Source organism: Zingiber officinale, chromosome 3B (genome assembly GCF_018446385.1).
Source record: "Zingiber officinale cultivar Zhangliang chromosome 3B, Zo_v1.1, whole genome shotgun sequence".
NCBI classification, from domain to species: Eukaryota; Viridiplantae; Streptophyta; class Magnoliopsida; order Zingiberales; family Zingiberaceae; genus Zingiber; species Zingiber officinale.
The window spans coordinates 379,963-406,844 of NC_055991.1; the positions used below are offsets into that span (position 1 = coordinate 379,963).

A 26,882-nucleotide genomic window follows, 5' to 3' on the forward strand; every position below is an offset into this window, starting at 1 on the left:
CGGCTCACCACCGTGGCACTCACTCAAGAGGAGCTTGAGATGCTTGTTCAAGCTTGAGTAGTAAAAATGATCGAGCAACAACAACAACAGGCGTTGGTCGATCGAATAACGTCACAACTTGCAACATCGACAGCCGATAGGTGAGCGGGCTAAGAAGACCAAGCGGAGCAACTCTCCATATGAGGACAGAATCGAAGGTCGACCGACACTAACACTATTTGTGTTATAGGTCGGAGCGAAGTCCATCGAAAATTAACAGGAACACCACATCTCTAATATTTATCTCATCAACTTTTGAATAGACTCAGCATACATAGTGGAAGTGATGTTCTAATCCTTAGTAATTTGTACAAAGATATCAATAAAAAGGAAAATTCATTATTTCAAGGAGGAGACGACTTCTTTCCTTGAATACTTTAGGAAAGAAATTTATACGACTTTGAGTGTTTCTCTTCCTTTAGTCTTGTCAAACAAGATATTGGATATAATAAATTATTATTATTAGCCTAATTCAGCGCAATTTGGATAATAAAATAATCAATATCCAAAACCATTCTATACATAGAAACGGGCGATCGACGGAGTGAAAGGTCGAGGTGAATGCTTCGCCTTTCTCGGACCGGCGTATATCTGCGAGCTCAGGGCCTTGCACGTTCTCTGCCTGAGAAACCGCTGTCCACTCTGCTGCCGGCTACAGAACGCCTCACGGCGAGGATGGCCTGCGGCGGCGGAGACGAGCAGCGATTCCGCGATCCAGCTTCGAACCCCAGGGTCGTCCAACTTCGAGAAATCATGAAATCCGATGCAAAAGGTTCGTTATCCTAACTCTCCCTCCTTTTTTCTTGCTCGATCTTGCTTGTGGGCGAACTATGCTTCTTTCGTGATGAGGCGGCGTCAGTGATTTAGGGCCGTGCACCATTTTCTCTTCAATTTTAACTGCATGGGATATCCCTAGGAGGGCGCTTCGTGGTTACCCACTCTACATTTCCTTGCACAAAAGCTTGTCCTTTTGGATTTTTTTTTCGTTTTTTTTATTTGAAACTACTTTGAATATTGTAGAGATGTCTTTCTTTGTTTTTTTTACTGTACATCTTACATTAGTCCGGGCCTTCAAGTTAGTAATCAGGTGCCAATTAGTTACGGAGTTATGGTTTTTCTTGATGGTAATTTCTATATTTTTAGTTCCTCTAAGACGTTCTTGTAGGTTCATACCATGCATCTAGTGCTATGCATGTTCTTCGTCGTGTTTCTATAATCTTTTTCAGCGTTCAGAATTGATGTGTTTTTGCCTTACAATGGTTTTTGGTTGATCAGACGGTTGGAACAAAAGCTGGGAAGAGGGAGTGACCCCATGGGATTTAGGACAAACAACACCGGTAGTCCTTCAGCTTGTTCAAAGTGGATCTCTTCCAAAGGGCAGGATTCTTGTTCCTGGATGTGGCAGTGTAAGCTTGTTTCTCACTGTGATGATCATTCAGTTCATAGATGGATGTTTACTGTTCAATCTCCACAGTCCATTGCAAATTGATTGTGGCTTAGTTTGTTGTTTACATGTATTGAGTTTCCTGAATCTCTTTCATATTTAAAATAACCTAATGCCTATGCTGAGATATATTATTACATACCTTTTCTTATTGATATAACTTTTTATATAATTTCATTAAAATTCCCATATTTTCCGAATGTTAATATAAAGTGCAACATGATTTATCATGAAAAGTATACATGTCTATTTCTGACATACTGTATCTGTTGCACTCCGACCCGATCCTTTGTACGCTTGCTTTGCAAAGCTAAATAATCTGATTTTTTGCTGCTTCAATGAACTTAATGATTGAAACATATGTTTAATTGTGTAATCACAGGGATATGATGTGGTCGCTATGGCTAGCGCTGAACGGTTTGTTGTAGGCTTGGAGATAGCTTCAAGTGCTATTAAGAAAGCAAAAGAGGTATTAGTATTACAAGCACTAGTAGAATAAACACCTATCAACTTAATTCGTGATTGAGAGCAGATGCCATAATCTTAGATGTTTAATTATCATGCAAATGCTTGATCTGGTACTTCACTATAAAATTTCTATGATGATTGTTGGCAGAAACAGATAAGTGTTATGTAACAGGAAAGGAAAAGGAAAGGGATGAAAGAGAACATCGTTAAATGATATGCTTCTTATTACTACTTGGAAGTTATATATCTTTGCTTAAAGTTCAAGCATGGGATAAGATACGTGTAGTTGACTCCCAATTGTGGAGACTCATGGCTTGTTGTTCTTGTTTGTCACGTTTTTTGCTATCGGTATCATTTCACTTCAAGAGAGAATGAAATTACTGAGAAGATTGAAGCAATACACACATAAAGGAAAACTGTTATTAGCTAATGACATTATCCAAGTTGAATATTTGCCATGAGGATTTATGCATTGGCTCATTGTCTTAATCTCAAATACCCTTCTCACGTGGTAGCATTAAATTCACAAGTAGGGACTCACATTGTTTGTTTCTCTAACTTGCTACATAAAATATGACCTTGCCCTGCAGACATCTTTTTCCTCGTTATATATCTGATCTTAAATTTTATTTTTCAGAGGTGTTCCTCTTTGCCTAATGCAAATCAGTTCACCTTTGTGGAAGCCGATTTCTTTACTTGGCAGCCAAAGGAGAAGTTTGATCTTATCTTTGATTATACGTGGGTCTTCATAATCATCTATATGCCACCTGTTCTTTCCTTAAATTCAAGCTTATTCATCCAACTGTCTTGCAGATTCTTTTGTGCTATTGACCCAAGCTTGAGGTCAGCATGGGCTGAGAGAATTCGAGAGCTTTTAAAACCTGATGGGGAGCTTATAACTCTGATATATCTGGTATGCCATTTTGAGTTTGTAACTAGTGGAATCCTTGAAAAATATTGTGGTTTATGATAACCTTTGCTTTCTAGAACCATTCACTAGCTCTTATTGTTCTAGAATTATTGCATTTTTTTGGGCAGAATAAAAGAAAAATCAAGCATATGTTACATATAAAGAACAGTTAGATTATTCAATATGGTCTATGGATCGTCTTAAAACTAGTTTAGAAGGCAGCAAACTTTGAGGATGGAGGTTTCTTTTCTCTGGATTGTGCTATGGTAATGCAAGTTTTTAAAGCTGCTTAACTAGGTATGATAATTGTGCAGCTTTGTGTCGCAATCAGAGCCCGATTTAAACCTAATCGGCTCACAGCGAATTCATTGACACCAAAATTGAACCCCCTAAATAACATCAATGGTGGTTCGGTCAACTCTAAACAAAACCATTCCGACTTAAATTTGAGTCTAACTAAAACCTAATTTATAATCAACTCCAATCACAAATGAATTTAAATATATCCTTAAAGTTAACCATTACTCCCTAATTGCCCTCAATTGTTGTTAAATCCAACAATTTATTCTTATTTAAATTTTAGGGTTGTAATGCATACGGTGCTTCCAGTGGTCATGCAAGAAAAGATGTAAATCTTATGGTTTATTGAAGAACACCATCATGATTCGTTAACTCAAGATTAAAAAGTTTAAGCAATAGACTTTTCAATAGATTGTTGGAAATTCTTACCATTTTAAAATCTGCAGTTTGCGTCTTTTGACCTTCAAATTTTCATTTGAATATAAACCATATTGACTTTGTTTTAGATGTGTTTAATGGTTACATTTGTTTTCATTCTTAATCCAGATCAGTGACCAGAAAGAAGGCCCACCGTATAATAACACAGTAGATGAGTAAGCATCTTTTCTTCACTATCTTTTTCCTGACATTGAAGCACTCTTTAAGTTTCCCGTCTTCTTATAGTCAAGTAAATAACCTGTTTCACTTCATAATTTCTTTCATAACAAGTTTATGGTTTTGCAGCTATGAGAAGGTGCTGAACCCTGTGGGTTTCAGCTGTGTCGCGATCGAAGATAATGAGATAGCAGTCGAGCGACGCAAGGTATGCTTTAAATGTACCTCATGATATGATCTAAACACTGCTTCAAATTCAAATAAAGGAAAGAAGAAGAAAAATAACTTTTATGTCGAATGTGTTTTTTTTTTTTTTTTTTTTGCTGCTGATCTGATTATTGCTTCAACTTCTCAGGGAAGTGAGAAGATTGGCAGGTGGAAGCAGCATGTGACCAAGTCTTTCTTATGAACCAAGCCATTTCTCCAAAGCGTTGACATAGTTTATATCAACTTATCGATTAATGTCATATTTAGTAGACTGTAATATTGTAGCTTGAACAATATGCCATAGAATTCACAAATGTGTTGTGAATTTTCTTCAATAAAAGATACACACAGGGAATTTCTATTGCCAAAGAGAAATATGATTTATATCCCTTCCACAAAGAAGGATTGTTATTCGATATTTCGGTGTTAAGACAAGAAATTATCTCGTAATCTTCAGTATGGTTCAGTATAGTCTTTGACGCCTGATGCGGTGATGGTAAGGGACCCCGTTCCGTCGTCACGATGGAGGTCAAAATTAAGAATGTCAACGGATAGACGGTCTAGGCCGGTCGGACGAGTCATATTCCGATCGTGGGTTGAGCACCGATCCACCATCTCCGATACGGAGTAATCAAACCGACGCTCAAAGGATGTGTAGAAGTCGAGCTGAGCGGTCAGCTCGCTTGGTTTAGCAACGGGTGACACGGATTGAGGACTTTCAACCGAGCGGCTCTTCCGCTCGGCGCGAGAGTGGGGTTCCGCCCAAGCAGCCATCTTGCTCGGCCTAGCAATGGACGACACAGATCGAGGACTTTCAACCGGGCCGCTCTCTCGCTCGGTGTGACAGTGGACTTCCGGCTAAGCGCCCATCCCGCTAGACCCAACAACGGACGACGCTCGGGCAGGGGACTTTCAGTCGAGCGGCTATTCCGTTCGGTGTGGCAGCAGACGCAAGGATATCAGAATCCTGGCCGAGCAGCCATTCTGTTCGGTTAAGCAACAGACACAGCAAGGTATCCTTCGATATCCTTTTGAGAGCTAATGTCACTGATAGGTGACATGGTCAGACAGAGGATCATACGACGGAAGCTTCCACTATCACTTCATAGATATGCTCGACCCATTAAAGTACTGTGTCAGGGACACTTTACTGACATGTCTCTTCAGGGAAAGTTTGGGATAGCGTGCCCGCTTTAAGAAACACGCACACACACTACAGGAGCCCTATATAAAGAGTGATCCAGGCATCGGTGGCATACGACGGAAGCTTCCACTATCACTTCATAGATATGCTCGACCCATTAAAGTACTGTGTCAGGGACACTTTACTGACATGTATCTTCAGGGAAAGTTTGGGATAGCGTGCCCACTTTAAGAAACGCGCACACACATTACAGGAGCCTTATATAAAGAGTGATCCAAGCATCGATGGAGTATGCTTTTCTCGTGATTTCTACTGTTGCGTTAGAGTTCTCTTTGCTTTTTCTTACTTTGTCAGAGATTGACTTAAGCGTCGGAGGGTCATCGTCCGGGATCTCTTCCCTGACTCAATACTAACGTTATTTATATTACAAGTGAAAGAAGTCAAGCCCTTTCATATTACAATAGAAACACCATATTTTTAATATTCATCTCTTCAACTTTTGGAGAGAATCAACGCCATTGTTGATCAAACTAGAGGCATAGAGGAGCAGCATGCGAGGGACAGAATCTAAAGCCAAGCCCTTTGACTGTCTGAGTCCGACAATGAAGGAGCCGCCGGATCTAACTTCAATCTATGAAATCTAAATGCGCCACGTGCCTTCCAAGACAATCCATCTCTTCTTATCTCTGCGCGCACACTCCTCTCCCGTCCCCCATGGCTTCTCTTCCGGACCACCGCTTCAGACCAAAAACCAGCGCTCCTCTCCGCTTCCCCGCTCGCGCTCTCGCCAATGCTCTGCCCCTCCAAATCGCGACCTCCAATTTCAAATCCTTCGCTCGGATTCCACCCCTTTCGTCTCCAGACCGCCTCTCCATGCAGCTGTCCACCCTAAAGATCCGACCTTTCTTCCCCGTCCGCGCTTCAACGCACAAGACTTCGCCTCCGTTCACATCTCCACCTGCTTCTCGTTCGAGCAAAAAGCTGACATCTTTCGTCGATCTCCAAGTCGCTTCTTCCACTCTCGCATTAATTTCTTCAATTTCTTTCGCCTTTCCTACCCTCGCAGCTGAAGCGGATCAGGTTTCGCAGAAGATTAACATCGAGCAGATTCTTGTGTCCATTGACGATTTCTTCAACAGGAATCCATTTTTTGTCTCCGGCGTCACCGTCATTTGGCTTGTTGTGATACCTCTGACGCAGGAGTATCTGAAGAAATACAAGTTTATTAGCGCAATCGATGCCTTTCGGAAATTGAGAGACTTGCCCAATGCCCAGCTGCTGGATGTTAGGAAGACGAGGAGTGTCAAGTATATGGCTTCCCCCAATTTGAAGATTTTGAATAAGAGTGCGGTTTGGGTGGAGTATTCGGAAGAGAACGAAGAGGGCTTTGTAAAGGAGGTTCTTCAAAATTTTGCAGATCCTCAGAACACTGTCGTTTGTGTTCTTGACAAGTGAGTTTTCACTCTATATCTTACATTTTAATTGTAACGGTGTTGAGTATAAGCTTTAGTTTTAGAGACAAGAATCCATGGAGCAAATTTACATGATTCAAATGCTGAAAGACCATTGGAATTCAGAAACAGTTGAAGCATCCAAATTTAGGGGTTAGGCATAGTAGACAGTAAGATGATAGAATGCCCAAGATAAAAAGCCTTAGGTTGGAACTTCCAGGGCCAGTTCAACTATGAGCAATGAGAGTGGAGAGTATGATCACTGAAGGTCTTGCTTCTCATATGTGGTTTTCTCCTTGGCCTATGATTACCATGTAAATCCTTGTGTTCGCATGTCTTATCGTTCTTGTGTTAGCCGTGTGCATTTTGCATTACGACCTTCTGTTGAATACTTACTTTCTTGTGTAAGGTAGCTTTGATGTTGATTCTCTTAAATTGGCGGAGCTACTTTACAAGAATGGTTTCAAAGAGGCATATGCAATTAAAGGTGGACTCAGAGGAAAGAATGGATGGCAGGTTGGCCTCTGAAACTATATTTGTCGTCGCTATAATCAATAAGTTATCCTTTTAGTCGATAATAGAGATCATGTACTCTTTTGAGTATGTTTCACTAAGAGACCCATATTGAATTTGACTATTTCATTCTATGCAGGAAACTCAAGAAACATTTCTTCCACCATCTGTACATGTTCATCCTAGAAAGAAGCGCAAAGAATCAAGAACACAGATAGAGGTGAATGGCTCAACTCAAGCTTCCATTAGGGATAACCAGGAGGGCTTGAATTCCAACAATGCTGCTGTAACTAAGATCCATCGTTCAAAACCACTATCACCCTACCCAAATGTAAGTTTCTGAACAGGAACTGTTTTAACTGTTTGTTTATAGAGAAAATTTCCAAGTTTCTGTCTTCAGTTTTCCTTTTTCAAGAAAAGAGTAGAGAAGAAACCTCTCACCATTTTCTTGATGCAATAAAATTTTATTTTATAAGAATAATACTTAATCTTCCCCGAAAAACAATGGAAAAGATTACTATAATACATTGGAAACTCCACATTTCTTTTCAATTTTTGTAAACCAACACGCAGACATATCATTTGTTGTTTATTCTTGATTATTCATGTAATTTTATTTCATTATCAGAAAGGAAACTTTTGGATATGCATCTTTGAAAGATATACTTTCGAGGAAACACTCTTATTTTCTTCCATGATGCTTTTAACCTTACTCATTTCCAGTTTGCAATTAAAGCTATGTTTTATCTGATTGGTTAATTTGTTGTTGTTGTTGTTGTTGTTGTAGTACCCCGAACTGAAACCGCCTTCTTCTCTGTCCCCGACAAAGCCTCCAAGTTGATGCTGTGGTTTTGCTGTACAAAACTAAGCTTTCACAAGCCTTCTTGTATGTAACTAAGTTTTCACAAGCTCTGAAACTGATAGAGTGTATTCAGTCTTTCTGATCTTATTCTACTTTAACCTTGAGCAATGAAAGAATTTGAGTTTTGAGTTACTTTTTAGACAATTTACATCATTGTGAAAATATCAATCTTGATTTAGAGAGATTGCTCTCAAACAATACGATTCGTCTCCTTGAAAAGCAATCCTCCATGTATTTTTTTTCAACTGTAAAAAATAAAACAAAGAAAATTTCAGATTATATTAGATTTCGTGCTATGCGTCTTGTTGAGAGATTGGAGAACTTTCTTCTTTATGTAGGGCTTATCTCTATCACTTGTGGTAAAAGACGAAATCGTTCATCCCCAGTGTCCCTGATCTCAGGTCATCACAAAAAAGGTAAATCATGACAGTCGAGAGGGCAAGTGGTGGTGGGATGAGTTGCACAGGATCTGGGGATTTACCCGACAGTCTTGCGGTTCGACCCCGCGATCTCATGTGGCAAGCATATCACCACTTACCATCTCGGGTGATTTTTGGAGTCACTTATCTTTATCACTTGCTTGTATGAAAAATTTATTCTCAATTGTGAATTCTAAATTAGTTCCTACTTTAATTTATTATTATTATTATTATTATTATTATTATTATGTTTTTTTTAATTCAAGGCAAAAATATACAAAATTTTCACAAAATAAAATAGAAATTTCGAATGCTAATTTTGATTTTTCAAAAAAAAAAAAAAAATCTAAATATTGTTCCAAGGTGTTATGCAGTTCATAAGTTAAATAAAAGCTTTTTTTTTTAAATCATTTTAGTATAAAAAATATATTTTAAACAAATAAAATTGTATGTCAAATCTGAGGTCTCAATTTTTTCTAAAATTTATTTAAAATTACTATTTTTAAAAAATTATTAAACAAATAATTTTAAAAAACTTCAAAATAAAAATTAATTATTAAAATCATGAAATTTTTGTTATTTTTAAATATTATTAAAATTATTTGATCTTAAAAGCAAGCAAATCCAATTAGGAATTTCCCGATATTTTCTCCTTTTTTCCGTTATTGACTTATTGTGCCTATATATTAATCCCGTGCCCATGTTTCCCCCCAACGGTAGGGTTCCGAGTCTCTGCAGGTTCTCAGAGATGGCGTCGGGATCCCTAGGCCTCCAGCTGCCGCGTTCCACCCGCGTGAAGAACAAGACGGCAGCGGCGATCCAGATCACCGCCGAGCAGATACTGCGCGAGGCCCGCGAGCGGCAGGAGCCTGAGATCCGGCCACCGAAGCAGAGCATTACCGACTCCGACGACCTAGCCGACTACCGGCTCCGCAGGAGGAAAGGTTTCGAAGATGTAATCCGGCGCGCTCGCTGGAAAACTGGTACTTGGGTCGCATATGCCGCCTGGGAAGAGTCACAGGGAGACATCGCTCGCGCTCGATCCATCTGGGAGCGGGTTCTTGAAGTCGACTATCGCAACCCTACCCTGTGGCTCCAGGCCGCCGCATTCGAGATGCGAATTCGCTGTATCAATCATGCTCGCAATATATGGGACCGCGCCGTCGCCTTCCTTCCCCGCGTCGACCAACTTTGGTACAAGTACGCGCACATGGAAGAGATCCTTGGCAATGTTGCAGGTGCACGTCTGATATTTGAACGCTGGATGGATTGGCAGCCCGACACTCAGGGCTGGCTTTCGTACATTAACTTTGAGCTTCGCTACAATGAGGTCGATCGTGCGCGTGCTATCTACGAACGGTTTGTTGTTTGCCACCCTCGTCCTTCTTCTTTCATCAAGTATGCCAAGTTCGAGGCCAAGCGCGGCGAAATTGCTCGTGCCCGTGCGGTGTATGAGCGCGCCGTCGATCTTCTTTCTGAAGACGAGGAGGCAGAGCAGCTCTTCGTTGCCTTTGCAGGCTTCGAGCTCTGGTGCAAGGAGATGGAACGAGCTCGTTGCATATACCGTTACGCCCTAGACCACCTCCCCAAGGGGAGGGCTGAGGATGTTCATAAGGAATATGTTACTTTTGAGAAGCAGTATGGAGACACGCATGGAATTGAAGATGCTATTGTCAGACAAATGAGATTAAAGTATGATGACGAGGTGAGGAAGAACCCTTTCAATTATGACTCCTGGTTTGATTACATAAGGCTGGAGGAGAATGGTGGAAACAAGGATATGGTGAGGGAGCTGTATGAAAGAGCAATAGCCAATGTGCCTCCAGCAGAGGAGAAGCGGTATTGGAAAAGATATATCTACTTGTGGTAAGCCATTTTAGCTTGTTAGTGGGCACAATGCGATTCTTCAATACTGATAAATATCTACAACTTTTGTTTTTGTTTGTAATTGTTTGGTTGTTTGATCCATGACTTTTATTGTATCATAGGATAAATTATTCATTATATGAAGAACTGGATGCGCAAGACATGGATAGAACGAGGGAGGTTTACAGGTAAGCATCAACCTCTACAAAGAACACTTTCTTTTGTATTCTTCATATGTGCAAACAAAAATTAAAAGGGTGTTTTTTAAATACAGTTTGTAACCAGATATAAGAGGTTGAACCAAATGATGTCTGAGTAGTGTAGCTCATGGAGTTTGTTAGGATGGAATGTGTAGTTCTTAAATGTGACAGCACTCTCAGTAGGATTTATGCTTGGAGAAGTTTATAATATCATGTACAACCATATTGCACCATTTACTATAGTACTAGACTTACTGCCAATGTTTTAGATAGAGTTAGTTATTTAGATAGTGGTAGCCATGTTTACGATTTTTATGATGAGTATATATGGGAATGGCTTCTAATAAATTTCCATCCATTATTCTAACTTACCCTCCATTCCCAAGTAAATGGTGGCAGGTTTTTTTTAATTACTTTTTCTAAGTAAACAGGATGAAATGTAATTGAACTTAATTCCAGTCATTATTATTTTTCTTTTCACTAAGTTAATTGCTTTGCCTGCTTATTTGTTCTTTCCATGTAACAAGAAAACAGAGCATTAGTATCTTCTTAGCAAAATTCTGTTCATGAACTTTTAATTTCATCCATATCAGGTTTTGCATGTGGTATTTTTATCCTTGATGATATGAAAAATTACTTAGTAGATAAATCATTACTTTTCCTTGTTTTATTGCAATATTTATGATAGATGACATTACGACTGTGTTTTGACAGCATTCTATGTCATATGTTATACAGTTTCTTATATCTGCTTTGTGCTTGATCTAGGGAATGTTTGAAGTTAATTCCTCATAAGAAGTTTTCCTTTGCAAAGATATGGCTCATGGCTGCCCAATTTGAAATCAGACAAAGGAACTTAAAGGTTGCACGCCAAATCTTAGGAAATGCCATTGGAATGGCTCCGAACGATAAGGTACGATGTTAGTTGGAAATGTATAGTAGATTTAAAAGTGTTTGTTGTGGTCATTTATTCTAAATATTTTTATACATTTAACAGATATTTAAGAGCTACATTGAAATTGAACTCCATCTAGGCAATGTAAATCGCTGCAGAATCCTGTATGAGAAATATCTGGAGTGGGCCCCTGCAAACTGCTACGCATGGTTGAAATACACTGAGTTTGAGAGAACATTGAATGAAACAGAGCGTGCTCGAGCATTGTTTGAGCTTGCAATTGCTCAACCTGCACTGGACATGCCAGAGTTGCTCTGGAAGGTATGCAATGTGAAAATTTTCTTGTTTAATGAGTGATTATCACTTGATTAAGTTGATTGTATTGTGTAGTTGTGTTAGGACACTTGTTCTTCTTTTTTTGCATCCTTTAAAGGTGTTGACACTTATATCATGTATAACTTCTTGTCCCTTGTTCTCAGGCATATATTGACTTTGAGATACCCAGAGAATTTGAGAAAACAAGACAGCTCTATGATAGACTACTTGATCGGACCAAACACTTGAAGGTTTGGCTTAGTTATGCTAAATTTGAGGCTTCTGCTGGCATAGAAGACAAAACCATGGATAATGAGGTTCAGGAGAATAATCATGATATTGAAGAGCAACAAAGGAAAGAGAATTGAACGATGCAGAGGTAAATTTAGTTCAATTTTCTTGTTTGTGATTTCTTATCCTTAGGAATTGGAAAAACTTATATCTGTTATTCAATCCCCTCTTTGATTAAAACCTTTTTGCAAGTGCATAGTTGGGAACATCTAACTGTTCAATTTAAATAACCAATCATTTTTCCATCCCAACAGGGGTCTTCGAGAGGGCATTTGACTACTTCAGAAAGAATGTGCCAGAGTTAAAGGAGGAAAGAGCAATGCTTTTGGAGGAGTGGTTGAACTTGGAGAGCAGTTTTGGTAGTCTCGGGGACATTAGCATACTACAGAGTAAACTGCCAAGGAAGGTGAAAAGGAAGAGACCTATTTCATCAGAAGATGGAACTCGCACTGCTGCGTATGCACATCCTCTCATCTTTTGCATTTTTGCATTGGTTTTTAATCCTGGTGTGTGAAATTGAGCTAACAAAAGGTGATGATTCTGATACAGGTTTGAGGAGTGCATGGACTACATCTTCCCTGACGAAGTAGCTTTAGCGCCTAATATGAAGCTACTAGAAGCAGCGTACAAATGGAAAAAGCAGAAAATCGCCACAGATGAAAATTGAGCGAGGACTTAATCGAGAAGTATCATCCTATAGGAAGGATCTGGCTATGAATGTCACTCTTCTATGTATCATCCTATAGGAAGAACTTCAATCAAGTTCTAGAATATTTTCGATTTAGCTATGTATATATAACTTGGACAAAGGGTTCTCTATACTATGTGCTCGAGCCCCACTGTCCCAAGTTATTGTGAATTGAATAGTTGTTGATATTGTTTGTGCTAGGGGGAGCATGGAACACAATGCTGCCTTTTGTATTTCATTTTATTTCATGTTATTTCCATTTCACTTTTCTTTTTATCTCCCTCAATTGCAAATGTTGACAGTGCAGTAGGAATTTTCTTTCAAGCCACTTAATATACTTGCCAAGGGTTTTTTTTTTCATCCATCCAAAAATATCTGACTCATCAAATTATTGTTCCTTTTCAAGATTATGACAAACTGATCCATGGCAAAAGAGAAGGAATCAAGATTCTGACCAAGAGAGAGATAGAGACTATTTCACTTAATTGAGCTAGTTCATCATTTGAATCATGTTGCCATATCTAAAATTACAAAGGCAATCAAGCATTTAGTATATTGTAATCCTTTCTAAATAATGAACACACACGGTGCAGTGCAACAAAGTTACAGTCATAAAATATCTGGAAGATAGATATCCTACTTTAGATACACACACGAGTATAGTTTAAGAACAACACTGATAACTTGATCAATGATCTGAAATTTGAGACCACCTTGAGCACAAATATCGCTTGCGATACACAACATAGTTTCATTCGACAGCGTTCGCTCGTGTATTGATAGTAGTAACCGGAGCTCACTGCAGGCTGGCCACAGACCACGGTGTCAATCCACTGGAAGTTAGCGAAGACCTTATGATGGGAGCTCGCCTCAAGATGGAGAAAGCTTCATTCAAACGAGCAGCATGAACCTTCAACTGGGATGCTTTCTGTACACAAAAGGGAAAAGAAGCCTCAGTAACAAGTTACACTAATCCTATTTTATCAAGCAGATATGCCATCCTATAAGCCAACCAAAAGAAGAATGTAGCTACTTTCCAAGACATGTCCAGTGAACAAAAAGTTGATAACATACCCCAAAAAATGCAAGCTATCAATTTCTTGAGACCAGGATCACATACAATCAAAACATCCAGTTCTTAGACAATAATGAAATAGATAGGATAGGCAATCAAAAACCTGTCTTTACTTATTAAAACACCTGGATAGCCCTGGTAGTGAACAGAAGTGCAAGTCTTTTTTAGCCAAAACTACATGAAGATCAGTCAAACTAACCAAACAACCAACCAAAAGCAATTAACAAGGGAATCTGCTGAAGAATAAACATAGAAAGGATCAATTGAACAAGGAAACAAATAGCAAAAGGCAACCTTTTCATCTAGGATGATCCCGAGTGGAATACTTCTAGTTTTCTCTTTCATCCTGTACAACCTTTTTCCAAGCATCATCAGCCCCAATATGGCTGCCGCAGCTATAGAGATCGACCAAACTGGCTTTACATTGAAAGCGCAGAGCTTTAGAAGCTGAAAAGGGAACTTCCACCACACTGCCCCTCTCTTCTCTTCCCCACCAGCCAAAGCCTTGTCCAAACCCACACTTTTGCCCTCTGAATCCCCTGAAGAAATATGAATCTTCACATTTTCATCAGGTTCTTCTTGGGCGAGATCCTCGTTCACCACACTTATCGCTTGAATCTCCCTAATCCCCTCAGCATCCACAACCTTCACATCCTCCTCTGCATCAGCCCACCACTTTTCGCTGCAAACCAACGACTCATCCGAACCGATTCCGGGAAAACTCACCTCTCCCTTGGTCCGATCATGATCATCGCATCGAGAATCGGATTCAGGGTCAATCCAGCTAGGGTTTTCTGAATCAACCTGCGCATCTTCCTCGTGGGCGTCGTCGACAAAGCCGGCCCCTTTGTGGTAGCGCTTCCCGGAATCGATCCCGAAGTAGTCGAATTTGATGGCGCCGTCGTCGGATTCGTCCGCCGACGATGATCGCAAGGGCTTGGAGTCCTCCACGGAGTCGGACCCAAAAAGGATCTCCCAATCTCGGATTTCGTCGTGCCCCTCCATGGAAACGACGAGCTGGGCCTGAGCGATGCCGGAGGAAGGCTTCGAGCACAGAGGAGAAGTGAAGGTCGAGAGGGGTATCCAAGAGGAAGAAGGGAAGCCATCTACGTTATCTTTTTCTTTTTCTGCAGAAAAAAAAGGACAAAAATGGAAAACAAACTCAATCCGCGGTCGTTATCGCGATCTACGGGAATCTTGATGCAATTATCCTTAAGATTTAACATATTTTTAAAATACCCTTTGATATTAAAATACTTTCTAATATTTTAATTCTACTGTCGAATATTTTAAAATATTTATTTAATCTTCTAAATTACCACTAAAATCACTTATTTGTTAATAGGAAATGGGTATTTGAGAAAATAAAAAATAAATAAAGGTCATTTTGAGGGGAATATGTTAAACTTTGTGGGGCAGGCTGAAAAGGCGAATTACCGTCTCGCTTGTGTGCAAACCCACCGGAGATCCGCGACCTAGGAAAAAGGCCGCGATGGGAGAGAAGTCCGATTCGTCGCCATTAGGGTTCCTGCGGAGGCACTTTGAGGAGGTGAAAAAGCACTGGAAGAGCAGCTTCGCCTTCTCGGATTTCTAGCTTAAAGACTTTGGGGGCGCAATGAATCTCTCCCCAAGCGGTCCGATGCTGATGTCCAGGAGTTTATCGCCTCCGATCCGATCAATGGCCCGCAGGTATTCGCTTTTTCTCCTATTATTCTCTGTTATTCAATGATGCATTTTGATTCGGTGCCATCCAGTTTTTTGGTTGTATATGCATCTGCTATTAACCTGGCTATGATTCTTATCCGATGATAGTTCAAGGTTCGATCTTTTTTAATCTTGATTGGCTTCATTCTGGCACTAACTGTGGAACTCTTTTCGGGACTAACGAGGATTTCGATTTGGTTTAGGTATCTACGCAAACCTCTTTTAACTGGACTTGTGATTTGAGTTGGGAAATGCGGAATTTTGATCTTCAGCTTCCTTGATTAGTTTCTTAATCATTATTTCCTATTTCTGGGGATTTACTGATGCTGTTCATCCATTTTGTTAGACGAGTTTCTTAATAGTTATATTTCATGGCAAAGGATAAACACAGTGCAAACTTTGTATTCCTATAAATCATATTTGGCATTCTAAAGCAATACGGAATTTATTAAATTATTTTCTCTAAGATTATTAATTCGAGTTAGTACTTCTCAAGTAATTGACCACAATGTTCGACATGTTCAACTAGTTAACTTAGGAAAGAGAGCACAATATAGAGTTAATTAAGGACATCCAGTTCAACAGGAAAAACCATGAACTGACTATAGAGACGACAGGGAGTCTGATATTTATATTTCTAAGTATTATCCGAATTTGTATCTGTTTAGATTAGATAACCTGTATTTTAAAGCAAATTTAAGCTTCTCTGGAATTTGATCCGACTATATTATTAAGCATAATCAGGCATTTAAATTCCACTTAAATGGGTTGAATACCCACAAATACTCAATCTTTATGTATCATTATTATCTTCTTTCATGAATACTATGATAGTTTGGAACTATTATCATTAACGATCCTCACTATACCTAGCCATATATTACCCCTTGCAGCATGATTGACTGTATGATTGTCATCATTTGATTGGACTCTAATAGAATTGCTAAGATTTTAATAATTTTGAATCACTTGTCCCATTTGATTAGTCTGATGAGTTAAGTAAAGTATTCTATCAAGTTTGGCAAGTGTCACACAAAAGGTTGTGTGTACCTTATAGCAAAAAAACAAGATTTGTATATGTTCCTATCTGACAAAAAGAGATGAATTACTAATCCAAATTTATAAAATTAAAGCAATTAAAATCCTTAAGACGCAAAGATACAGGGACACATAGGCCATAGTCATCAATTACGTGCACATAGATCACTGAAAAGAGATGAGTTGGTTAACAATTGCCACCTACCACCCTTTAGGTTCAACCACTGACATTAAGATACTCCTTCATCCCATATTTTATAGCTCACGCCGAAGTTAAGCTCCACAAGCTGCAGCTATGGACTTCAGTTGGCCGGAGCCAGAACCGGCCACTGACTATGTTGGCCGACGACCTCTTCTGACAACTGTGCGGCACAGCGACCTGCTGCAACGCCAGACGTACCTGCGCAGCTACCAGTTCACTGTGAGGGAGACCTTCAAGGGCAGGGTTCGCCGGAACCTGAAGGAGGCCAGCAAGGTAGGGAAGGCGATCGTGGCGGAGATCATCGGCCGGGTGTTCGACGCTGGGTTGAAGTTGCACAAGATGAATCCGTTGAGGTGCTTCAGGCCCTGCCGCAAGAAGTTCTACTTGGAAGATACGAACTTTGCTTGCTGATGCTTTAAATGAATACAACAATAGTTGTCGAGTGCATGCGTGCACTTGGTTCATGTTTTATGTTGTGTTTTATTCTGGTGTTCGAAAATTAGCTGATCTTAATTAAGCCTCCGTTTCTTTAGTATAAATTAAATATTCTTGAGGAGAGATTTTTGTTTGTAAGAAGTAGATGGTCTTTCTTTTGTTCGGCTTATAGGGCTGTAAACAAATTGAGCTGAGCCAAGTTTTGGAGTGTTCAAGTTTGTTTGATAAGGTAATCAAGCCGAGACGAGCTTAAAATGAACCAAGCTTTTGAAATGAGTGTTCAAGTTTGGCTTGGTTTATTTTTTATGAGCTTGAGCTTGTTTGAAGCTTGGCTTGAACTTGGTTCGTTTAAATGTTATCAAGCTATCAATTCAATCTTGGTTTGAGCTTGGCTCGAGCTTGGTTCATTTAGATGTTATCAAGCTCTCAATTCAAGTTTATTTGATTATTTGATTGTTTGAAATTTTTAGTTATTTGATTAGTTATTGTGTTTGATAATTTAAATTTATTTATTTATTTTATTTTATTATTTATTTAGCATATTGAAAAGAGTTTTATTAATGAATATGATTCGTGAATATTATTTATGAACGTTGTTCACGAATATTGTTCACGAACGTTAACAAGTTAAACACATATGTGTTCAAACTTGTTTATTTAGTTTAACAAGTTGTTCAAGTTTGTTTGTTTGTTTAATTAATCTTATATATATTGAACGAACATTAACAAACTCTTACCAAGTGAATATTAAATTTGTTCACGAATGTTTGATTCATTTACAGCCTTATTTATCTATCACACTTTATATATGCACATTAGAAGTCGATTGGGATTTAATCTTGGTCCTAATTATTTCTCTGATCAGTGTTTTTACCATTACACTACACCTTAGGGATAAAATATAATAATAAATAATTTGTTAAAAAAGTTCTTTGTTTGGCACAAAGGTAGGATGGATAGTTTAAGTTGGTTCAGATTAGACTTGATCATAGGCTAGTTTCAAAGTAGATAAAACCTTGAATCATTATCAAGTTAATTGGATTGTCGCCATTAGATACGGTTGAATGGCGATTTTTATTGAACTGATCCAAGAATATTAGAGTATTCACATCTGTTATCCTATTTAAAAGTTTTATCTTAAATTTTAGATAGGATAGTTGAAAATTTTTTGCATCAATTATTCTATCTATTTCCTAAATTTAGATTTGATAAATAGTAATTTTCTAAATTTAGGAAATGAAATCTTTATTTTATAAATATAATAATAAAAAAATAAAAGAAATAGAAGAAAATAATAAAAAATTAAGGATAATGAAAATTTTAGGGTAGTTGATATAGTGATGTCTAAATTTAATAAAGTGAATAATTTATTTTAAATTTTAGATATAGTAATAAGGAATTTGATGTGGATGTTCTTATTGACCCAATTGCACCAAGCGGATGGGAATTATTAGTTGATTGAGTGAATCAGGGTCAATTAAGCCTAATAAGTCGAGTTGCAAGTCAAAGTGATTGGCTAGGTCAAGTGTGAGGATTAGGGTCGACTAACCTACAATGAATAGTTGAAATAGTTTGTGACAAAATAAAATAAAACTACATACAATATAATAGACCTTTCATCTATTTTCCATTCACCACATTTTTCTTCTCATATTCAAACACTCGTGGCGGCAGCGTACAATGTGTCAAATATGAACACCTTGGAACGACGATCAAATATCAACACACTAAAAAAGTCAAATTTGTCTTATGCCTCCCTAGTCTCACTACTACGCGTTATAGTCAACGCCAAAACTTATTTGAATTCTTACTTCCTCATGTGCATCACCTACCCTACCCATCTTTGATTCTATGCTTTATATATGCCATCCAATGCTAACCTTTAGCCATAGATATTGCAGCTTAATTCGCTCGGTAAAGTGTTTGTTTCCGCCATGGCCACGGCTCGAGGGACTTCCTTGCTCGTAGTCTTTGCGCTTATCGCTATCTTACTTCTTTCTAGATCGGGTATTTGGAGAGTCGATGCGGCAAGGCCGATGTCGAACACTGCGAATGAGCAAAGAAGCATGTATGAGGAAGTGAGGGCCGCCATGGCAACATTGATGGAGAGGTTGCCTTCTGGTTCCAGTCCCAAAGGCCCAGGCCATTAACATGTATACGATCATGCATGCTGTTTACTAGATTTTTTTATAAACAGTTATACAATAAATTTAATTTGTAGTGAATTTTTCCTTGTGATCATCAACAATATATATTGTATTATTTCATTTCTTAGTAAATATAAATGTCTTCTTTTCCAAGGAAAGTCAAACTGTGTGTGTCTCTCTATATGGAGAGAGAGTTTTGTTACTCCATTCGTCTATGAATTCTTCTGTTTTTTTTTAATTTCTTTTTAACTTAAATACTAAACTCTAAATTTTAAAAAATATTTACGTGTTTTTCACGCATGGATTTGTTTTTTTTTTAAATCAACATCTCCTCACTTAATACGACACGCCGAATTTGTTATTCACGCATGAATTTTTTAATCGAGCCAGCTGATAAATATAGAATAAAATTATAAAAATTGCCCCCATGCAGGATCGAACTACAGACCTTCAGTTTACAAGACTGACGCTCTACCACTGAGCTATAGGGGCATTGACGAACCAAATTCTTTTTTGATAATTATTAAATATAAATTTTAAACCGGTTATCTAAAAATAAATAAATAAAATTTTAATCAGTTAAATTATGTTAATTGTTTAAAACTTGAAAAAAAAAAATATAACAAACGTCGACATAAATAAATATAAATTATTATGTTTGTTGAACAAGAGCATATATATATATATATTTATAAAATTATTATTATAAAACTTCATATTATGTTAGAATATTTAGCCTAACTTGATGAGACTTTAATTGGTCCATGTTATTCTAGGTTCGACCATACCTTTTACAAAATTGACTTAAAAAAAGGCAAAAAAAAAATCAACAAGATTATTTTTATTATCATTTTTGTTAAAAGTGTGCTTTTTTAAGCTCTATTATTATAAGATACAGATGTATAAAATTTGCTTTGCTTTATATCAAAATAATTTTGCTAACTTAATTAAAATTACTTTAAATTAGTTAAAATGACTTTAGCACTAGTACAATAAATTATAGTCATAAATAATACAATACAATAAATTTATTTTAATTAAATTTAAGCAACTTTAATGAAATTGATTAAGTAATCTAATAGAATAGGTTTGCCCACATAATTTTTTTTTCAAAATTAGAATAATTTTATTTTAAATTATAATTATGGTTATAATTAGTTAAGTAACATTAAAATATGAGTATTTTAGATAAGGGAAAGAGAAAATGAGAAGAAGTCAAGACAACTATAATTAACAAGTGAAAGAGAAAATAAAAAGAACACTCTATCTATCATTAAATGAGAATAAGTCAAGATAAAGATATTTTTTATTGATAATTAATATCATAATTAAACAGGAGAAGATAGAGGGTCACTGAGAAAAGTATATATAAAAGAATATGTCAGGTATAAAGAATGACAAGATGGACCTCGATCCCTAGTACTTCACTCTTTTCTTCATCTATTTCTAACTTAAACGTCGGAGGATCAATGCCAAAGACCTCCTTCCCTAGTTTTGATTTTATTTTGTAGAGAGGAGTGAAGTTTTCATCCAGTCAGCGGAACTACCACCTCCTCTACTTTCTAGCTTCGCACCTTCAGACAAGATCAAATAGAATACCAAACCTACCCACGGATTGGATCTAGCTTTGAAGGCGAGTCTAATGTCCTAAAGTAATCTATTGACATTTTCATATATTAATTAATTATTTAATGACTAATTAATATTTTTTTTTTACTATATCGCTATTCTTCTTAATATCTGAAACAAGAGTTAGAGAGTAAAAAAATAACAATATCTTTCAACTCTATTATAATAAGTTTGTTTATACTAATGTGATTTAAAATTTAGAGGGAAGTAGTAAAAATAATTTTGATCATAGAATGATGATTCTGATAATTAAGAGAAAGGTTATTTTTTATTTTTTTAAATTATTCTTACTGATGACCGATCAATATTTACGAGGTTCATGATACTGTTTTTATTAAAGATATTTATAATTTTTAATCAATCTATTAGAACCGCCGAATAGACCATAAATCTGACAATGATATAATTCATTTGGGCAAAGCTTAAATAATTATACATTAAAATATGATAGAATGCTATTTTATTTTTTACCATAGAAAAAGGAAAATATTAACATGGCATATTTTCATTGGGAGTGACGTGTACTCATAAGAAGACAAAATTAGTAGCAGGTTTCACGCGATCCCCATGATTAAATAATTTACTAAATAAACCAAATAGTCAAATAAATTGCATAAAATAAATGAAAAAAAAACTGTGGCAAATGGTAATTCTCCTCCAATTATTGAACGATAGTTACCCGCCACGTGGGTAGGTGCCCACCACCTGTTCCCTGCACATGAGCCATGCCGCCATGCTCATCCATCCATGTCGCGCCATCATCATCGCTACGTTAAACCGGTCCACTTATCGAACCGGTTCACAAAACCACCGTGAACCGCTCCTCTACTTAATTACTCAAGTAAACAAGTAAGTAGCACATTAATCAAGTTAATCGCTAGTAAGTAATTCGGATCCTTTATTGTGAAATTATGTGTCCCCATATTTTCTTGCCGATTAAAAATGGTCATGATATCCTTAATGTGTGTAATATCCGTGATTTGATCTGTCTGATCAACGAGCAAGACAAAGGAGACGTGATTTCGAGATAGAGAATCTGAACTCCGATAATAGACCTCCATTTAAAGAAGAACTGAACAATAAATTTGGTTGTTGAATTAACGAAATCATGTTAACTTCTCTTCCTACTTCCTAGTTTAGCCCATTGAGGTCCGCGGGACTATGATGCAGGCTACCCGCTATGAGCGTTTCTCAATTTATCTTGATGGTTGATGGAAAATTTTCATGGACTCGAATTGATTATCCCAGATTCGATGTTACTTATCCTGATTAATCATTTTCTTTTTTAATTTAGCCCATTGAGATGATGAATTTAACCAAATTAATAATTGGAGATGGGACAACGAAAAGGATATTTCCTTTGCTTCACTACCTACACAAGTGAGATTGTCCCTCCACACACACTTACTTAAAGTTACTCGTGCATTTCCTCACATCACAAGCATTATGCCACTTAAACTTTTTTCCTTTTTCATCAATAAAGTAAAATAGTCACAAAAAGAATATTTCATGACAATAATTTTCTCACCCATATTTTCTTTTTAAAATAATTAAAGTGGAAGTAATTCAATAAATTAAAATTTAAAAGAAAATTTTAGTACTTCTATATGGTTAGTAGAAATACTATAACAATCATTAAAATAAATATTAACACAAAATAACAGTTCATAGCTAAATAATTTTATTAGCTACCAAATAACATATCGTCTCAAATAATTCAATTATTAGTAACGATTTTAATAATATGTTGCAAATAATCAAAGTATTGGTGATAATTTTAATAATTCGTCGCTACTAATTGATTAGGACATTGTAGAAAAAAAATATTGACGATGAAATTTGAAATTATTCATCGCTAATATTTATGTATATTAGCAGTAAATTTAATTAAATTTGTCACTAATATTTACATATTAGCAATGAGTAAATTCGTAGCTAATATTTACGAATTTTAGTGATGAATTAAATTAATTTTATCCCTAAAATACGTTAACAAATCCTGTCGGGATAGAGGTAGATTTAGGATTTTTCTGGCTTCGGCTATTCTTCCTCTCCCTGATGTTCCCTTCTTATGCTATGACGATTCTTTTTCCTAGTGATTGCTCTCTCTCTTGATCTAACCTACTATCCTGACCACTCCTCCGAATCTTTTCTCTCAGATTATAGTAGCTCTTCATATAGTATCTTTAATTTTAATTTTAGGATTATTTTGATACTTAGATGATAATTTTACGTGTATTTTGATACTTTGGTGATGATTTTAGGATTATTTTAATGCTTAAATAATAATTTTGATCAAATTAGCTTGTGCATACGTATGACCCAATTTAGTGAATTTATTTTTAACTGTGCATAATTTTCTTTATGATATTTTTAACATGTTTGTTATTTCTACGATGACATGATGAGAATGTGTGATGAATATATTCAAACACAAGAAGATACAAAAAAAAAAATAACATTGGTTTAGTCTAAATTACGAATACACTTTATGATCAGGTTCTCGATACTTGTTCTAGATATATTAGAATATTTAGAAGTGGATCAAAGCCAATTAGGTCTACTTTTTCGAATGTCACTTCCTCATCCAGATTAACTAACACAATATTGGGTGAAATACTTAAATCCACCGAGCAATGACTAAAAGATACACTGGAGAAAAGTGAGCAAGCACCCAAGTTCAATTAGTAACCACTCAAGATCAGTTAGAATTAATGAGATCAAGAAAAGATATATTTGAACAAATTCTTAACCGGGCTTCGCAATTGGAGTATTACAATCCTTGATTTCTCCTCAGCTCCTCCTCCTCCTCCTCCTCCTCGACCTTAGAATTTGATGGTGTGAAATTGTTGTTAAAGTTGTGAATTTGATGATGCGAACTTGATGTTGTGAAAATTTTGTTGTTACTTGTTATTAAAGTTGTACACTTGATCAGGTTTATGATCTAGAAATGTGAATGTTGTGAAGTTGAGTTGTGATATTGTGAACCTATATATTTTGTACTACATGATATAAATATAAATGAACACTATTCTGTTTTAAAAAATATGGTTAGGGAAGAATTTTAAGAATTCATCGCTAAAAATCACTGATTTTAGTAACGAATCATAGACAATTAATCACTAACCATCGTGTTTAGCAACAGATTTTTTAGAATTCATCACTAACCATCGTCATTAGCGATGAATTTATCAGAGTTCATCACTAACCATTGCATTTAGCAACGACTTTCGATAACTTTGTTAGCATGGGTGTATTCATACGAGGTCTTAAACCTCGTCACTAATTTTGCAAACCATAGCGACGGATTTTGTTAATTCATCGCTAATATTAGGGATGAATTTTCTAATTGTTGTCCCAAAAAATAATTCAATTTAATGTCGATTAGGATTATTTTAGTGATAGTTCTCATGTTATTAATCTTGGAGATGAAATTTTTATTTTCGTTGCTAAATATGGTTTACAATAAGTTTATAGCGACGATGGCAGTGATGAAAAATATTCATTGCTGTTGAATATTAGTGACGCCAACATATATAGAGATGACAATGGGACGGGAGACGGATTTGCTTGCTCCGTCCTTGTCCCTGAAAGATATTCCCGCCCTTGAATCCACCCCAATCCCCGTCCCCTTCTAATCGGGGAATCCCTGTCTCCACCCTTACGAGGATTAAATCCCCATCTTTCAGCCTCATTCCCGCTTCAAATGCCCATTAACCCCAAGTCAATGGGCATTGAAGCGGGGATGAAGACAGGTATAGGGATTTAATTTCCATAGGATCGGGGATGAGTTTCCCCGATTAAAAATCAAAATCTTTGTCATATCGGACCGGGTTTGGGGATGGAGATAGCATCCCTATACCCACCCCTGAACCCGAATCTATATCCAAAAGTTTCCCGAATTCGAACCCAGACGCAAAATATCTCGCAGAAATCTGTCCTCATTTAAGATTTTCTTATAAAACTTTGAACCCATAAAAAAAATTATCATCCTTAGATAGATATATTAGCAACAAAATTAATCGGTAGACATTAGATTTAACATAACCATGATAACATATAAAATATCTCAAATAAAATTAAAGTCTTTTTATTTTAAAAAAGTTAAATTTAAATAACTACTTCAGAGATAATTTTAGGCTCGGCTCATCATTATTGGAAAATAATTTTAAATTATAAAAAATTTGATCGAATCATCCCTACGGCCGTGGACGGGTATCCAGTAGGTTACCCGCCAGTATTCATTCACGAGACAGTTTAGGTGAATTGGCGGGTAAAGCAAACACGTCGCTAAAAAATGAAAAGAAAAAAAAAAATCTTTTGCGGTTTACCCGTTGAGAGAAGACTCGTTTCCTCACCTGCCTGGATCCGTTCGATACTCCGGGTTGATACCCTCTTCCTGTAATCATGGAGCCGTTCGAGATATTGCTCGCCTTGTGCGTTGTCGTTTGCTGTAGCCAGCGAAACTCCCGTGCCATGCCGATGTGCAGTGAAAACGTACCCTCATTGTTAGTTGAGGATCTGGGAGGGACCCACAGGACGTCAATGTGTACAGTCACAACGTACCTTCGCCCACAGGACGTCTAGTAATACAGTGGTTAATCAGTGGTGTGTGAAATTGATTCCTCCCCCCCGCGCCGCAACCATCATCATGATCACATGCATGATTTCTCATGGCCATCCATCATCTCACGCACATCATCATTGGCGAAGCAGCCATTTAAAAGCTTACGGAGATGAGCATCAAAGGAAAGAGGGAAGGGAAGCCAGAGAGAAAGAGAGAGAGAGAGGAAGGAAGACGAGATGGGAGGCCATTCGTTCGAGAGAGAGATCTTGATCCCTACTCCCAAGGAGAAGAGTGAGGAGGAGGAGGAGGAGGAGGTTGAGGAGCCGTTGATCGCGGTGCCGGAGGAAGAGGATGCAGGGGGGATCCATTGGGGAAAGGATTTGAAGCAGGAAGAGACGTGGCGGAGGAAGACCGGCGGAGGAGTGACGCTAGAGGGGTACGTGGACGGCGGCGACGGCATCGAAGACAGGACGGACGGTGTCGCGAGGACGAAGAGCTTAAGGGGCGAGGACCTGGAGGAGCTCAAAGGCTGCCTCGACCTAGGGTTCGGATTCAACTACGACGAGATCCCCGAGCTGTGCAACACGCTCCCTGCTCTGGAGCTGTGCTACTCCATGAGCCAGAGGTTCCTGGACGAGCAGCAGCACAATCGTTCGCTCGATCGCTCCTCCTCGGGCGATTCATTGGATCTGTGTGAATCCCCGTCGTCCCCTCTCGTCGCCAACTGGAAGATCGCTAGCCCAGGTAAAAGCTCCTACTCTTCTGCCCCCTTTTAACGGAAATGAGCCAAAAGCTCGATTTTATTTTATTTTTTCGCATCCCTTGATTTTGATTGTGCTGTTAAACAAACTTCGATCTCGCTCAAATCCGAACGAAACCTTACTGGTTTAATTTAGCATCCTCATCTGGTTCATTTTCTTTAACCTTTGCTGCCAGGAGATGATCCAGACGAAGTAAAAGCAAGGCTAAAATATTGGGCTCAAGCAGTGGCGTGCACTATCAGACTGTGCAACTGATAAAAATTTCATCTTTTCGATTGTTTCTGGTGATGAAAAGGCGTAATTAACCGTCAGCAGAAAAGATTCAGAAAATAAAGCATGAGAAAAAGAGAGGAAGCGATGAGAAGACTCAAAAGATGGCAATGGAAGTACGAAAAGAAGAATAGAGGAAGCAGTAGAAGAGGGAGGTTGAGAGCAGATTGATAACGCATTTCCTTCTTACTGCATTGTTTCTGTAACGATCGAGGTGATAGAAACGTTGTACGATAATGTAAATGAGAATAATGTTGAGGTTGCTCTCTGTAAGAAGTTTCTCAAGGAATTGTGCAACGTGAATGGAGGATCTGATGCTTGCAACCCATAATTGTGTTGATATGTGTTTGGAATTAGAAATATCTCTATGTTTGAGTGTCTTGAGATATTGATAGGAGGTGACTTTAGTAATGCTGGCATGTTGCTTCTAATACAGCAGCAGGACGAA

General features: G+C 37.6%; 5 protein-coding genes, 1 non-coding gene and 1 pseudogene across 6 annotated transcripts; 5 read left to right on the forward strand and 2 right to left on the reverse strand.

Moving 5' to 3' along the window:
- Positions 1-540: 540 nt before the first annotated feature.
- Positions 541-4,331, forward strand: LOC122055320 (probable thiol methyltransferase 2). The gene is made up of 8 exons (XM_042616698.1): positions 541-811; positions 1,315-1,445; positions 1,866-1,952; positions 2,589-2,689; positions 2,765-2,864; positions 3,708-3,754; positions 3,885-3,963; positions 4,111-4,331. The coding sequence occupies exons 1-8, from the start codon at positions 601-603 to the stop codon at positions 4,162-4,164; spliced, it is 810 nt and encodes a 269-aa protein (XP_042472632.1). The 5' UTR covers positions 541-600; the 3' UTR covers positions 4,165-4,331.
- A 1,441-nt stretch (positions 4,332-5,772) lies between these two features.
- LOC122055323 (rhodanese-like domain-containing protein 4A, chloroplastic) lies at positions 5,773-8,064 on the forward strand. The gene is made up of 4 exons (XM_042616700.1): positions 5,773-6,557; positions 6,971-7,073; positions 7,210-7,401; positions 7,858-8,064. Exons 1-4 carry the CDS (start codon positions 5,821-5,823, stop codon positions 7,909-7,911), a joined length of 1,086 nt encoding a protein of 361 aa, XP_042472634.1. The 5' UTR covers positions 5,773-5,820; the 3' UTR covers positions 7,912-8,064.
- Positions 8,065-8,276: 212 nt separating this feature from the next.
- On the forward strand, positions 8,277-12,882 carry LOC122055321 (annotated as a pseudogene).
- Positions 12,883-13,128: 246 nt separating this feature from the next.
- LOC122055324 lies at positions 13,129-14,784 on the reverse strand. Its single transcript, XM_042616701.1, has 2 exons — positions 13,976-14,784; positions 13,129-13,534 (listed from the first exon to the last, which is right to left on the reverse strand). Exons 1-2 carry the CDS (start codon positions 14,684-14,686, stop codon positions 13,403-13,405), a joined length of 843 nt encoding a protein of 280 aa, XP_042472635.1. The 5' UTR covers positions 14,687-14,784; the 3' UTR covers positions 13,129-13,402.
- Positions 14,785-15,117: 333 nt separating this feature from the next.
- Positions 15,118-17,164, forward strand: LOC122055325. Its single transcript, XM_042616702.1, has 2 exons — positions 15,118-15,370; positions 16,685-17,164. The coding sequence occupies exon 2, from the start codon at positions 16,719-16,721 to the stop codon at positions 17,034-17,036; it is 318 nt and encodes a 105-aa protein (XP_042472636.1). The 5' UTR covers positions 15,118-15,370; positions 16,685-16,718; the 3' UTR covers positions 17,037-17,164.
- Positions 17,165-19,627: 2,463 nt separating this feature from the next.
- Positions 19,628-19,699, reverse strand: TRNAT-UGU. The gene has a single exon. It is a non-coding gene; the product is annotated as a tRNA-Thr (tRNA).
- A 5,874-nt stretch (positions 19,700-25,573) lies between these two features.
- LOC122055330 lies at positions 25,574-26,758 on the forward strand. The gene is made up of 2 exons (XM_042616708.1): positions 25,574-26,147; positions 26,340-26,758. The coding sequence occupies exons 1-2, from the start codon at positions 25,640-25,642 to the stop codon at positions 26,417-26,419; spliced, it is 588 nt and encodes a 195-aa protein (XP_042472642.1). The 5' UTR covers positions 25,574-25,639; the 3' UTR covers positions 26,420-26,758.
- Positions 26,759-26,882: the final 124 nt, after the last annotated feature.

Coding starts and splice junctions, on each gene's coding strand:
- LOC122055320 (XM_042616698.1), top strand. CDS start 601: ATGCTTCGCCTTTCTCGGACCGGCGTATATCTGCGAGCTCAGGGCCTT. Junction 2,690..2,764: donor GATCTTATCTTTGATTATAC/GTGGGTCTTCAT, acceptor ACTGTCTTGCAG/ATTCTTTTGTGCTATTGACC. Junction 3,964..4,110: donor TAGCAGTCGAGCGACGCAAG/GTATGCTTTAAA, acceptor TCAACTTCTCAG/GGAAGTGAGAAGATTGGCAG.
- LOC122055323 (XM_042616700.1), top strand. CDS start 5,821: ATGGCTTCTCTTCCGGACCACCGCTTCAGACCAAAAACCAGCGCTCCT. Junction 6,558..6,970: donor GTCGTTTGTGTTCTTGACAA/GTGAGTTTTCAC, acceptor TGTGTAAGGTAG/CTTTGATGTTGATTCTCTTA. Junction 7,402..7,857: donor CACTATCACCCTACCCAAAT/GTAAGTTTCTGA, acceptor TTGTTGTTGTAG/TACCCCGAACTGAAACCGCC.
- LOC122055324 (XM_042616701.1), bottom strand. CDS start 14,686: ATGGAGGGGCACGACGAAATCCGAGATTGGGAGATCCTTTTTGGGTCC. Junction 13,535..13,975: donor GGATCATCCTAGATGAAAAG/GTTGCCTTTTGC, acceptor TTTTGTGTACAG/AAAGCATCCCAGTTGAAGGT.
- LOC122055325 (XM_042616702.1), top strand. CDS start 16,719: ATGGACTTCAGTTGGCCGGAGCCAGAACCGGCCACTGACTATGTTGGC.
- LOC122055330 (XM_042616708.1), top strand. CDS start 25,640: ATGGGAGGCCATTCGTTCGAGAGAGAGATCTTGATCCCTACTCCCAAG. Junction 26,148..26,339: donor CTGGAAGATCGCTAGCCCAG/GTAAAAGCTCCT, acceptor CTTTGCTGCCAG/GAGATGATCCAGACGAAGTA.